General features: G+C 35.0%; 1 protein-coding gene across 1 annotated transcript; it reads right to left on the bottom strand.

Moving 5' to 3' along the window:
• Positions 1–1,390: 1,390 nt before the first annotated feature.
• Positions 1,391–4,090, bottom strand: HELRODRAFT_107263 (hypothetical protein; the record flags this gene model as incomplete). Its single annotated transcript, XM_009027029.1, has 10 exons — positions 3,974–4,090; positions 3,649–3,890; positions 3,423–3,497; positions 3,108–3,223; positions 2,932–3,000; positions 2,586–2,688; positions 2,272–2,434; positions 1,959–2,145; positions 1,664–1,879; positions 1,391–1,532 (listed from the first exon to the last, which is right to left on the bottom strand). Exons 2-10 carry the CDS (start codon positions 3,835–3,837, stop codon positions 1,391–1,393), a joined length of 1,260 nt encoding a protein of 419 aa, XP_009025277.1. The 5' UTR covers positions 3,838–3,890; positions 3,974–4,090.
• Positions 4,091–13,136: the final 9,046 nt, after the last annotated feature.

Genomic DNA, 13,136 nt, shown 5'->3' with positions numbered 1-13,136 from the left:
TATATAAATTTCTGGTTCAATTTTTTAATATTGAAAAATTGAACCAGAAACTGATCAATGCTGAAAATGCAGTGATATTTGTTAACGGTATTATATATATATATATATATATATATATATATATATATATATATATTTCATTCATTTATTCATTGTATAAAAATATATGTATGCAACAGAAACCTCACGGTAAATAATTTGAAGAGAAATAGTGAGCTGATGTATTAATGATGAAAGCACCACATCCTTCACGTGCATGCATGCGTGCGTGCATTGTTCTCATAGCTCTTTTTCAAGTCAGCTACGCTAATTAATAATTCACGAGGATTCGCTCTTGCAAGAGTACAATCAAACCAGTAAACATACACGCTACATAAACAAAAACAGACACACGCACACGAACTAACACAAAAATATCGGTTGAACGTTCCATGGTACAATTGAATTGTTAGATTTCAAATAAACGTCCAAATAAATAGTGAGGATTAGTTGATTGAAATGAATCAGCAAGTGCTAGACAGATGGATACGTATGAACAAACTCAAAACAATAAATTATATAATGTTAGTTGTGAGATTTCAACTTGGCGGATGTACGGAACAACGAAGAAATATTGTGGCATGCATGTGGAAGTTTCCTGCAATGTAACGAAGGGAATATCGTGCATGTATGCTTTATGCTTCTTAGCAGAGGAATGGAGAACTTCGGACCTCTCCAAATATCCATCTTCAAGCAAACACACCTCATCTTTCTTGCTCAGAAAAAAAATGAACGATGATAATAACAATGAAATTTTTTCAGAAACAATAACAACTTCTTAGATGCCGTCAAAAACAAACGATCAACAGAAAAACGAAAATGATTGCAAGTTGATTAAATAAGGTAGTTGATGATGCAGATCAGACGCGCGATGAATCGAACAAACAGAATGTTTAATGATGGAAGTTAATATTCTAGTAAGTGGGCTATTATAAATTTGATACGAAATTAATTTAAGAAGCAAGGCACACTTACCTAGGGCGAGTAAGTCACGGAATATCAACATATGCAGATGTGAATAATGTAAAATAATGAACACTTCACAGCACCGATGGGTGCACTCTCACGCACATGCATTAAAACACATGCATCAACACACACATCCATTATTATGAAGTATTAAATAAGGTAAGATTTTTGAAAAATGAGAATTCGTAAAATAATATCAAAAATAAATTGCATTGAACGAGTTTCAAAAATGTAAAAATAAATTAAACGGTTTAAGAAAATCAAAGCCATTTTTGAAGACGACGAAGCGAGAATGTCGACTATAGTTGACGACACTGAGAAATATAATGAAGTAAAATTATAATATTTCATTCTGCCCTCCCCCATTCTTTCATTCCTTCATTCATTTCCTTGATGTCATAGTGGACCTGAGCATGAGCGTTCCATCAATCCAGGAATCCGGCCTGTCAATCATGGACTGCCACATCAACATCTCCTCCCCCCGTCCATCCATCCAATTCAATGGAGGCTCCCGCCCGACTGCTCTCATTAGAAACAAAATTCACTCAATCATTCATTTATTTTTTCTTTCCTTTCTTTATTCAATCATTCACCTATCCAACCATCCACTAACTAAATAACTTACTGATTTAACTAACTAACTTAACTAACTAACTTACCCGGTCCGGTATTGAGTCTGACACCTCCAAGAAAATCATTTGAGTTCTTATCCTTATCCCAAAACGTGAGTTCTAGGCAGGCCTGCATGAGTTCCATCCTCGAGACATCCTTGAAGAGGAACGTCTGGTTCCACACGCAAGTGTTGCGGATCGGTCTCACTAAATCTGATTTTTCTTTCAAAATCTTCTTCTTGTCGCGATGCATCAGTGTTCTGTGGATCAATTTTATCGGCTTTCATGATTTGTTACTGAGATTAAGTTGAAAGAAGAGCAGTAACGAAAGCAACATACGCCTTGCAGAACGAGCCATTTAAATTGCTCGATTTGTCAGTGCTCAGGTTCCTGGCCTGCTTGACGAGGACCTGCAACTCCCCGCGTCCACTAGATCTAATCACGTGACTCTCGAGCGACTCACGGGACAAAAACTTTAAACTGACGTCAACATCTCCGTAGTATGTGAGAGGACTGGACGGCAGGCCTTTCTGTAGAAGAAAACCATTACAATCTAAGCACTCGCCAAAACAAGAGAACCATAAAAATAAACACAGACAACACAAACAACAATATTAACAAACGAAAACATTCAACCAGAGAAAAAAAGTACAAACCCTGTTTTTAAGTTTGAACCAGACAGGCTGCCCGATGTTGACAAGTTGCTGGCTGTTCAACTGTACAACACACTCGCCTAGAAAGTCATTCCTTCCTTGTTTGTCTGCATGCCACACACTCAACTCCAAACTTCTTTGCTCTATGGTTCCAGCTGGTACCTTGTACTGTGTGTGTGTGTGTGTGTGTGTGTGTGTGTGTGTGTGTGTGTGTGTGTGTGTATTTAATTGAAAGCAATGCCGTTGTTGATAACGATCTTTGACCAATGAAAAATGGAAAGTAAAAAATTGAAAAATGTAAGTGAACGCCTACGTGAAATATTGTATCGAAGATTGGATTCAAGGTGCCCTTCTTAATGTTAGACTTGCGCTTACTTAACCGACTTTTGTCAGGCAGTAAGTAGCATTTGATGTATCTGTTGAGCGGTTGTTTGCGTGTTTGAGTTTGTCTGCGTGTGTGTGTTTGTACTTGTGAGGAAGTGACAATGCCTAAAAGATGAAGCTGACGTTGGTTAGGTGGGTTAAGGTTCGGGCAATGGCAATATTAACTGTCTGCAGTGATTATTAGAATGACAATGATGATGGCAGTGTAGATTATGACAGACTTTTGAGAATGATGATTGAGATGATGATAAAAATGAAAGAAAGAAAGAACGAACGGGTTAGAAGTCTTCTTCTTGAAATTAACAACTGCGAGGTCCTTGCATTGGTGCACCGTCACATCCAGCCTGCGGGGTTGGGCAAGAGTATCTTTATCTCTCCTTACCATATAACTACATTATTATCTATTACTACTATTAGTATTCTTATCAGTAAATTGGAAATAGAAGCAAACTTGGTAGAGGTTTCATTATAGAGACATGAAATTTGGACTTCCCCCCGAACGATGATCTTTCCGTAATGGACCTCACCCGCACCACTGTACACACTCATTAAACTTTCTAGACTGTTCTGTATGCGTGTGTGTACGAAAACTTATGTGCACTTCGTAAATATCTGCAGACGTATGTTCATGCAGTTGCATTTGCTGTTCGCCGATACTTCGGTGTTGGTAGGTATAGGCAAGACATTTTAAGCCGGTATCGAATCGTTCCACATATTACATACATCATCAATATCATCTTCATCATCACCATAATGCTCAACTTACGGACAGTGAATCAACAAGATTGGTCAAACTTTTCTGTTTCTTATCTCTTTTCAGGGGTCCCAAGCTGCCATATTCCTGTTTCGATTCATTTATTTAAGACCTCGTTTGTGTTTGTTTGTATGTGTGTGTGTGTGTGTGTGTGCGTGTGTTCACCTCATATGATTACTTGACATAACTAACTAGCAACACAAAACAGGAGCAAAACAACAACAACAACAATCTTAACCAGTTCGCTTGTTGCATCTGGATCAACAATAAATCTTGAGTTAGGATGATCACCACCACCACGGCCAACAACATCATCATTATCATCACCATCGGGACAACTTCTCTCTCTCTCTTCCAGCTCACTATCTCTCCACAACCCTGAATGGTCGTTACTATCATTCCTCTTCTCCATCATCGCCATCATCATGCCGTGGTACGAGAAACCACCACCACCATCGCCACTCCTCTCCACCAAAGAATTCTGATGATGATTGTGAAGATGGTGGTTGTGAGGATGGTGGTTGTGAGGATGGTGACGTCTACAAATCAACAAATGCATCCAACCTTTGAATTACTATTTGATGTTTTTGGTTCGTAACTTTTTCCTGTTAACTTGAGGTAGACGGGTTGATCAGCTTGTGTAGTTGTTGTTGCATGTTCAATTGATTGCGGTGAACCAGCACCAGCCGGATCTACATTGGAAGTTTCCTCTCGGCCTGCAATCAATCAATCAAAGACTTACTCCCTCATTCATGTCGCATATTTTTAGAAAATAGACAACAAACTTGATTAGTTTTACAAATAAGCAGCTGAATGTCTATCAATGTTTCTTTCTCAAAGTGACCAAATAATGAACAATAAGAACAAAGATTACAAATGATTGATAATTTTTATTTTTAACTTTTTGAAATCGAATGAATGAATGAATGAATGAATGAATGAATGAATGAATAAAATAACTAACGAGTGAATGAGCGAATGAATGGAATGATCAATACATCAGAGATTTAAATAATTAAACATTGAATGTAACTGCTGCATCACTTGGCCATATTTTTTAAAGTTTCATAAAACAGGTGATGATGACGACGACGATGGTGGTGGTCTGTATGCTCAAATGACATCAAGATAATGAGATTAATTAAAACTAATTAGAACTAAATGATCATTATCGTGACTTTAACGTCAGAGAATGTGCCTGCCAGCATGTGGGTATGTATTCCTATAAGATATATTTGGATCAAACAGATGATACTTTATCAATAAATAGACGATACTTTGAAAAATTAATTAATTAATTTATAATAAATAAAAATTAATTGATTAATTAGTAAGAAATTAATTAATTATTTATTTATGCAAGGCACTGTGGATGAAAAAGTAAGATGAATTAATATTTCTGCAAAGTATTAATTCCATCAAAAATAAATGTTAAGCAGTATAGATTAACATAAATCAATAGACAGAACTATTTATTCTCAGTGAATGTAAATATATATATATATATATATATTGCAAATATATATATATATATATATATATATATATATATATATATATGTATATATATATATATATATATGTGTGTGTGTGTGTATTTAGGGGTGATTGTAGCAGTAGGCACTTGAATGTGTATGTGAATAAATGAAACTATTAATCAGTAAGTAGGTACCAATATGTAATGAACATTTGTTCTCGTATGATGAAGATTGTGACATCACAGAGTAATGTGATGACAGTAAATATGAGTGACGATTTTTAAATGAATTAATCGCAATTAATCATATGTGAGTAAATATAAGACACGGTACATGTTCACTAATAAACGTTATATTTATATATTGTATATATATACATATATATACATATATATATATATATATACTATATATATATATATATATACATATATATCAAAGAGATCCTTGGAAAAATAAATGACAAAATAAATTGACTTAGCTTAGCTTTTGGACACACACAGACACACACACACACACACAAACACAGACACGCACACACACACTTACATACATACAGAAATACAGATACACAAAAATAGTTCATGCTCCGCAAAGTGTTGCCGGCCCGTGGCGATAAAAAAACTGATAAATTATGACCGACCGACCAACCTACCTACTTACCTACCAATTAGATTCAATAATAACCTCCGTGAGATAAATATGCGTCTGGTCAGCTCTTTAAAAACATAATCAGGGACACAAGTATAAAAGTTATTTACATAGATGCTTGCGTACACATACAAAAAACTATACAGCCATGCAAGCAAACATGAGTGTGCCTTTAAGGCTACCCGCATGTTAAAAAATATTCAAGTGAGTCGGAAGACGACAACTACAACAACAACAATAATAATAATAGTAATAAAAAATAGCGGTAATAACCAAATAGAAGAAAGATTGAAGAGCAAGAACAACGAAACACAGAACTGCTAAAAATAAAATTGAAAAATTGATACACGAAATTTAAGAAATTAATAGCCAGCATTATTACACATACAAAACTATGTACACATACATGATGCGCGCACACACATACGCACACATACACTTAAACATACTGTTAGTAAAATCTTTTAAAACAACAACACTAACGACAGAATTGATAATAAAAAAGATGAAGAAAGAAGATTCTGCAGTACGTGTGTATTATTATTTTCAATCAATCAATCTCAATCGATCAATCAATCAATCTCAATCGATCAATCAATCATTCGCTAGCCAGATATACACCTTATATACATACATACCAATATATATATATATATATATATATATATATATATATATATATATATATATATATATATTATTAATATTTATTAATGTAAAAATGTTCACAAAAGAACTACAGTCTAAAATACGTAACAACAACTGTTCAGATGTACACATGTACACACATTCATACATCCTTGAGGCATACACACATACGTACGTACGTAGCATACAAACACGTACACACACACACACACACACACACACACACACACACAACACACACACACACATACAGACAGACTAAGGGTACCCCCATGCCAACATATCAATACTGATATTTCTATTATGTTTAACTCCTCCTAAACAATCGCTAGTTACCATGACTGTCATCATCATCATCACAATCGTAAAGCTCACGTCATCATCATCATCACCACCACCCCATCGTCATTACCAGCCCAGTGGGATTAATTATAGATAGGCTGAAGAATATTTTCAATACAAATTCATTTCCTGGTGGTGTTGATGATGATGATGGTGAGGATATTGCTGGGGACCTCTTCTTAAATCACTGCATGTCATCAGTCTATTTAAATCATCGCCATCACCATTTTCATCGTCTTCATCATTTTTATCATCACTATCTCCATTTTCGTCGTCATCATCATCACCAACACCATCCTCGTCATCATCATCATCATTGTCATCATCATCATGTCTGAATCGATCCTTATTCGAGCGAGATTGGATGGATGTTAAGTCTTCGAGTGAAGTGTCGACGGAGGAAGGTTCCGTATGCTCACTTATGACACTCAACGACTTCCTACTCCACATCGTGCTATTCCCGCTGCTCCAGTTGTAATTAGAAAAGGAAAGAAGTTGCGGATTTATCGAATCGTAACCTTCACCTTCAACGTTGGCATCATCATTATCATCATCGCCACCACCGACATCATCATCATCATCACCACCGGCACGATGTCTGTCCTCTTTTATCTCTTGATTGTATTGTTGTGTTTCTCTCAATAAGTTTGATATGACTGCTCTCAGGCTAGAAATGTTGTTGTTGTTGATGTTGTTGTTGTTGATGTTGTTGTTGATGTTGTTGTTGATGTTGTTGTTGATGCTGTTGTTGACGTTGTTGTCACTGCTACTGCTTACGTTGATGTTCGATAACTTGAAATCATTAGTGGAGAAGAATGCGTTAACATCCTCTTCGTCATCAACATCGTCGTCGTCGTAGTGGTGGCTGCTGGCGGAAACCTTAACGTCAGATTCCCATTCAAAACCATCCTGATCATCATCGTCGGGTAGCCACGATGATGATGATGATGCTGTGGCGTCGCCGTGTCGTCGCCGCAACAGCAGTTCATTTTTGAGGAAGCGATTGATTGGATCATCTTCATCCAACGAGTCATCCATCACGCTCCCACTGCTGTGTGTCGCGTCCTTTCTAGCTGCCGACACAACGTCATTATTGAGCGAGCTACTGACGAGTGAATCGTTGAATGAGCCACTGGAGACGCTTAAAGGTTCGTCCTCGAATGATGTGTGGCTCGCATACGAAACGTTGCAGGCACCATTGTTATCCCCATTCTTTAAAAAAAGTTTAGCATCATCATTGTTATCGTCCTTGAGGTTGCTGCTGCTGCTGCTGCTGCTTTTGTTGCTGCTGGCTTCATGTCGACCGTATTTCGCAAGCAGTGCACTCACTTTTAATCTGACTGGATCACTGGAGGGAGGAATGCTAGAGTTGTTGCTGGCGTTGATGTCCATGAGATGATGACCATGATGGTCAGTTATAGCTGTTGAAATAACGTTTAATTTATCTGCTGTTGTTGGGCTGATTGTCGTATTTTTGTCGAGTTTGTTGTTGCTGATGTGATTGTTGCTGCTGATGTGATTGTTGCTGCTGATGTTACCATCATCGTTGTCGTCCTCATCATCACATTTTGTGGTCGGTTGGATAGTTTCATCATTGAGTTTAGGTTCCTCAACAGCGTTGTTTAAACTTTCATTTGAAATTTCATCTCCATTTCTATCTACACCATTATTAATTTTATGATTAATTGTTAGGTGACTTGCAGCAACTTCATCTTTCACATCATCATTCCCATCCTGACCGTGTTTATAATGTATACTGTTAGGAGCTGAGTCGTCATTAAACAGACTGCGCTTTAACGAGGTCACATGGGAGTTTGGCTGGCCAATCACGTCGCAAGAATCTAGAGAAAAGAAGAAAGAACATTTGAGAATGTTGCATGTTTAAAGACATTTTTTCAAATTTATTTCAAACATTTAAAAATGAAATACTGAAATATTTTAACTGCTTATTATGAAATTGTCATCATAATCTATCAGACAACCAACATTTTTTAAATTAAAAAAATGCAGGTCACCAATTGGATTAATTTTTGCCTAATCATGATTGGCTGTTTTACATCTAACTGGTGGTTATTGAACGTGATTGATTGATTCTGAATCTCAACAAGCCAATCATAACTTTTATTTACACAAGAACAGAAAGAATTGAGTCAATTTTTACTATTGAACGAATTTGAACCATTTAGAGAGAAAATGAAACCAAAAAATAACATGCAACATTTCAAAAAAGATCAAAGAAAACAAATTGAAAAGTGAATTTCAGTTTAAAATAGGAGAGCTCAAACTGAACTTCAAAGATTGACTGCATGTGCACCGAACGAACTCTGGCATCTTGACCGACAGGATAAAAAATAGTATCGGCAGGTCTCTTCATTACTTCAATTCTTAATATTATTATCATTTATTTCTTGACGGTCTCGATATAATATACGTGTGCAAATGAACCGCACCATCATCGTCGTCGTCGTCACCATCAGGGCTTGTAAGTGGTTAATATGTTGCACGATAGTAAGCTTCACAATATAACACACACACACAAGCACGCGCGCACACACACATCTACATGAATAAGTCATGATCACAATTGCATCAACACAATTTCCATTTGAGGCCCAACAGCTTGCAACAAACCACATCAGCCTGTCTCAACTGGGGTTGTCAATTCGAAAGTTTCGAATGAAGCTTAAAATCTTTTTATGGACTAATCCACGCGACTCAAGAAACTCCCTTGTGAGTAGTATTAAAGGACACCCTATAAATTCTCCAATAAATAAATAAATATATATATTACATAAAATATATATTCTCACCCATCCATGTAATTACATACTTGCAGATTCATATATACAAATGAATGATACGGGGAGTTAATTGAATAGCAAAATAAGAAATAAGACAAAATAGCGTGATGATTTTATAGTGATAAACAAAAATGGAACACAATTACGTAATGTGAATGAATGAATGAATGAATGAACAGAAAATGAATAAACAGCAGAAAACACAATTAACTTACAACATCAATAAAGTGAACATTACTTAATCTCAAAAAGTCATCAGCTGATAGCAGAAAATTCTCCATATTAACAAGCGTAATATTCACTTGAACGCAAAATCTTGACACTTTGCATGAACTAACTGTGGTTGAAAGAACCTCCACCACCACTACCACCAACAACAAGAACAACAAGAACAACAACAGCACCAACAGCAGCAGCAGCAACAACAACAGCAGCAACAACAACAGCAACAACAACAGCAGCCTACCGAGCAGTGTTGAGCCGACATCATCTAGGGAGGCCCGCAAGAGGCCGACTGCTGATATGACCTGACTGGACGATCGACTCTTCTTATTGGATGGATACTTCGAGTAGAACCAACTACCACTCATTCTTTCTAACTCTCTGACGGTCATCACGATGATGATGATGTGGATGATGTTGATGATGATAGCGAGGTTAATGATGATGGCGAAAAAACATATAAGCGTATGAACACACGCACACACACACACACACACACCACACACACACAGGCACCTGATGTTAAGACATAGTATGCAAATATATCTGCCGCTGTTGAGGGCCTGTCTGCACTTGCTGCATACATTTTGATTACACTTGTGGCAAACTTTCGCCCGATTCATCAGCCAGCCGAACTCGCCCTGACACCTGGCACATTCTTTCTTGGCGTCCACCGAGAACTGAGCGAACTTCATTGCCCTCAGGTTTCGAATCTCCTGCCTCAATTGCCTGAGTTCAGAAAATTCATTCTCTGTGTCTGGTCATCATCAACTTTCTTACGTGCTAGTAATTACTATCATGATCACCACATCAACCAACCAAATCACATTACCGTCGACAAGCATCACCAACAACATCCCAACCATCAACAATGACAGCCTCATCGTCATCAGTCAGACTCACGTGATTCTATCTTCTTCCTTCTTCCTCACATACTCATCCCTGGCCAACACCTTCAATATAGACTCCCTCTCATCCGATGTCAGGAAACTTATGTCAACCTCCTGCTGCTGTTGCTCGTTGTCGCTCTTGTCCATTTGTGATGTTGTCGTTGTAGGTGTTGTTGAAGTTGTTGCTGACGTTTTGGTTAGATGGTTGCAAGAAATGCAGTTGTGATGATTCAAATGTTGAAATGCTTCTCCGTTCAGTAATTTGCTCTTCAAGTTATTTTTCCATTTGATCCACTTTTAAATTGTTGGTTATGAACTTGTAGTAGTAGTAGTAGTAGTTGTTGATGATGACGATGATGATGTCAAAACGCTACTTCTTACAAATGCCAACACTCATTGATAAAAATTACAAATCATTTATTCTGTTTCACCATATTTCAAGATGCCAGCTGAATTGTTTACATATCTGTTTAGTAAGAGCTGAAGTAGCAGCTGTAGTAGTAGTAGTAGTAGCTGTAGTAGTTGCAGTAGTAGTAGTTGTTGTTGTTGTTGTAATAAAAAAATGGAAGTTGCTTCTATGATCTCAGCTGTTAGATAATTATAAATGTTTTTTAAATAATTACATCACCATCATCATTAACATTATGTTACTAGAAAACATTTTAATAAATGCAAATAATGTACATATGGACATTTCATTGGTGATATTTCATTTCCAATGTATGCACTTTGTATGCATGCCTGTACAAATTCACTACAATTAAATAAAACATTTGTTTTCATCAAGATGAGTTGATAGTAAGTAGGAGGAGAATGAGGAGAACGACGATGAAATGATGATGACGATGATGAAGTGACGTGACGACGACGACGATGATGTGACGTGATGATGATGTATATTGATTGAAGCATATTGTTATGTTGCAAGCATCTGTGTTCATATATATTGATTGCAGGCCTAAGCTAGAGTTCATTTATTATGAAAACTATTAACATCACATTCCTATATACTGTACATGCAAACATATATAGGTATTTATATATATTTTTTTAACTTATATATGTATTTATATATATATTATATATGAGTTCATTATTTATCTCTTCATCTTTTAAATTTCAATTTATGAAAAGAAATTTTATTAGATTACAAAAACACAAATACAAATACATACAAACACACACACACATACATGCATGTACAATGTACATACACAAAAATCCATACATATAAACAAATATACCGTGATACAAAACTTCAATGAGTGCCTCACTATTATATAGGTACACATACCAAATTTGAAACTATGTCATTTCAAATTAAACCAGCTTCTTGCTTCTTACACAAATATGTAAAAGTATTTTACTGCTCTTTTATCACAAAATGTATGCAATTGAAATAAAATATGCACAATTTATTTTTTATCATAAACAATATTATAAGGCACACACTATAAACATCAAATCAAATTGGACACCTTAATTAATTTTTAATTCAGAGTGAATTTTTCTATTTTTAGTTTTTACTTTAAAAATGATTAATGAAGATGGCAATGAAATAGCAATTAATTGTTTTTTACTGCTCCAAAATGAAATGAAAATCTTAAAATTTTTAACCATATGGCTGCCTAATGTAAACTTTAAAAATTCAAATTAAAGACTTCTTTTTGAATGATTAATTTGATAAATAAATAAAAATAGCAAAAATAATTTTTATATTTTTTTGAAAATTAACTAATTTTAAAAATTAAAGTTTAAACTTTAAAAATAAAAATTTCTAATTTTATTTTTATTTAATTTCAATTTAATTTTTAATATTTAATAAGTTTAATTTAATTTAATATTAATTTAATTAATTGATCAAAAAAGTAACCGGACCAATGAAAAGACTTTATTTACAGATTAATAAATTACTTAGATAAAAATTTGAAAGCAAGAAATGAATTTCTTAAAATAACAAAAAAATATTTTGAAGACAAATAAAAAATCTTTTTCAATTCAACAAACCGACGGTCGGTTGATTAAAATTTTCAGGTGGCAACTTAGGTAGATTTTTATTTAAAAGTGAAGTTAGGTTAAGTCAAATAATTTTTATAATTTTATAGCGCCATCCAAAAGTTTATCTAAGATTAACTGAAATTATTAAGCGCCTCAGGATTCATTCCAAAGCCGCATAAACAGCGGTAAAAAATTAATTTTGACTGCAAATTATTCGCTTCCAAAATGTCGAAAGAAACGAAAATCACGGTGAGTTGTAATTAATTTTCAGATTTTTGTTTTTAGTTAGCTTTTTTAAAGTTTTGTATCATTTCTTTAACTTTCGTTAGTAAAATCTTATTTCTACGAGATTCAGATTGTACTATTGTTGTTGTATTCATGTGTTGTGTAGTATTGTATTGTATTCGTGTGTGTGTGTGTATGTGTGTGTGTTTTAAATCCTTACCTTCTCTCTATCTCTAGTCTCTATTCTTATTCTATTTATTTTATAAATTTTGTTTTAATATTTATTTTATTATCAAGTTTTAAAAATTAAAAGCCTTGCCATGACATTATAATTAACAATTCAATCTTAAATATGGTCTTTGAATATCTCTTCAATAAAATTTTTTCACTAATTTGTAATTTATTTGTTTAGAGTTTGTTCCAAAAGATGGCAGCCAAGTCGTCGAACATTGTTAGCACAAGTGCAGCCAA

Source organism: Helobdella robusta, assembly GCF_000326865.2.
Source record: "Helobdella robusta unplaced genomic scaffold HELROscaffold_5, whole genome shotgun sequence".
In the NCBI taxonomy this organism is placed as follows: domain Eukaryota; kingdom Metazoa; phylum Annelida; class Clitellata; order Rhynchobdellida; family Glossiphoniidae; genus Helobdella; species Helobdella robusta.
The sequence above is the reverse complement of the archived record's forward strand: the minus strand, read 5'-3'. Positions and strand labels throughout refer to the sequence as shown.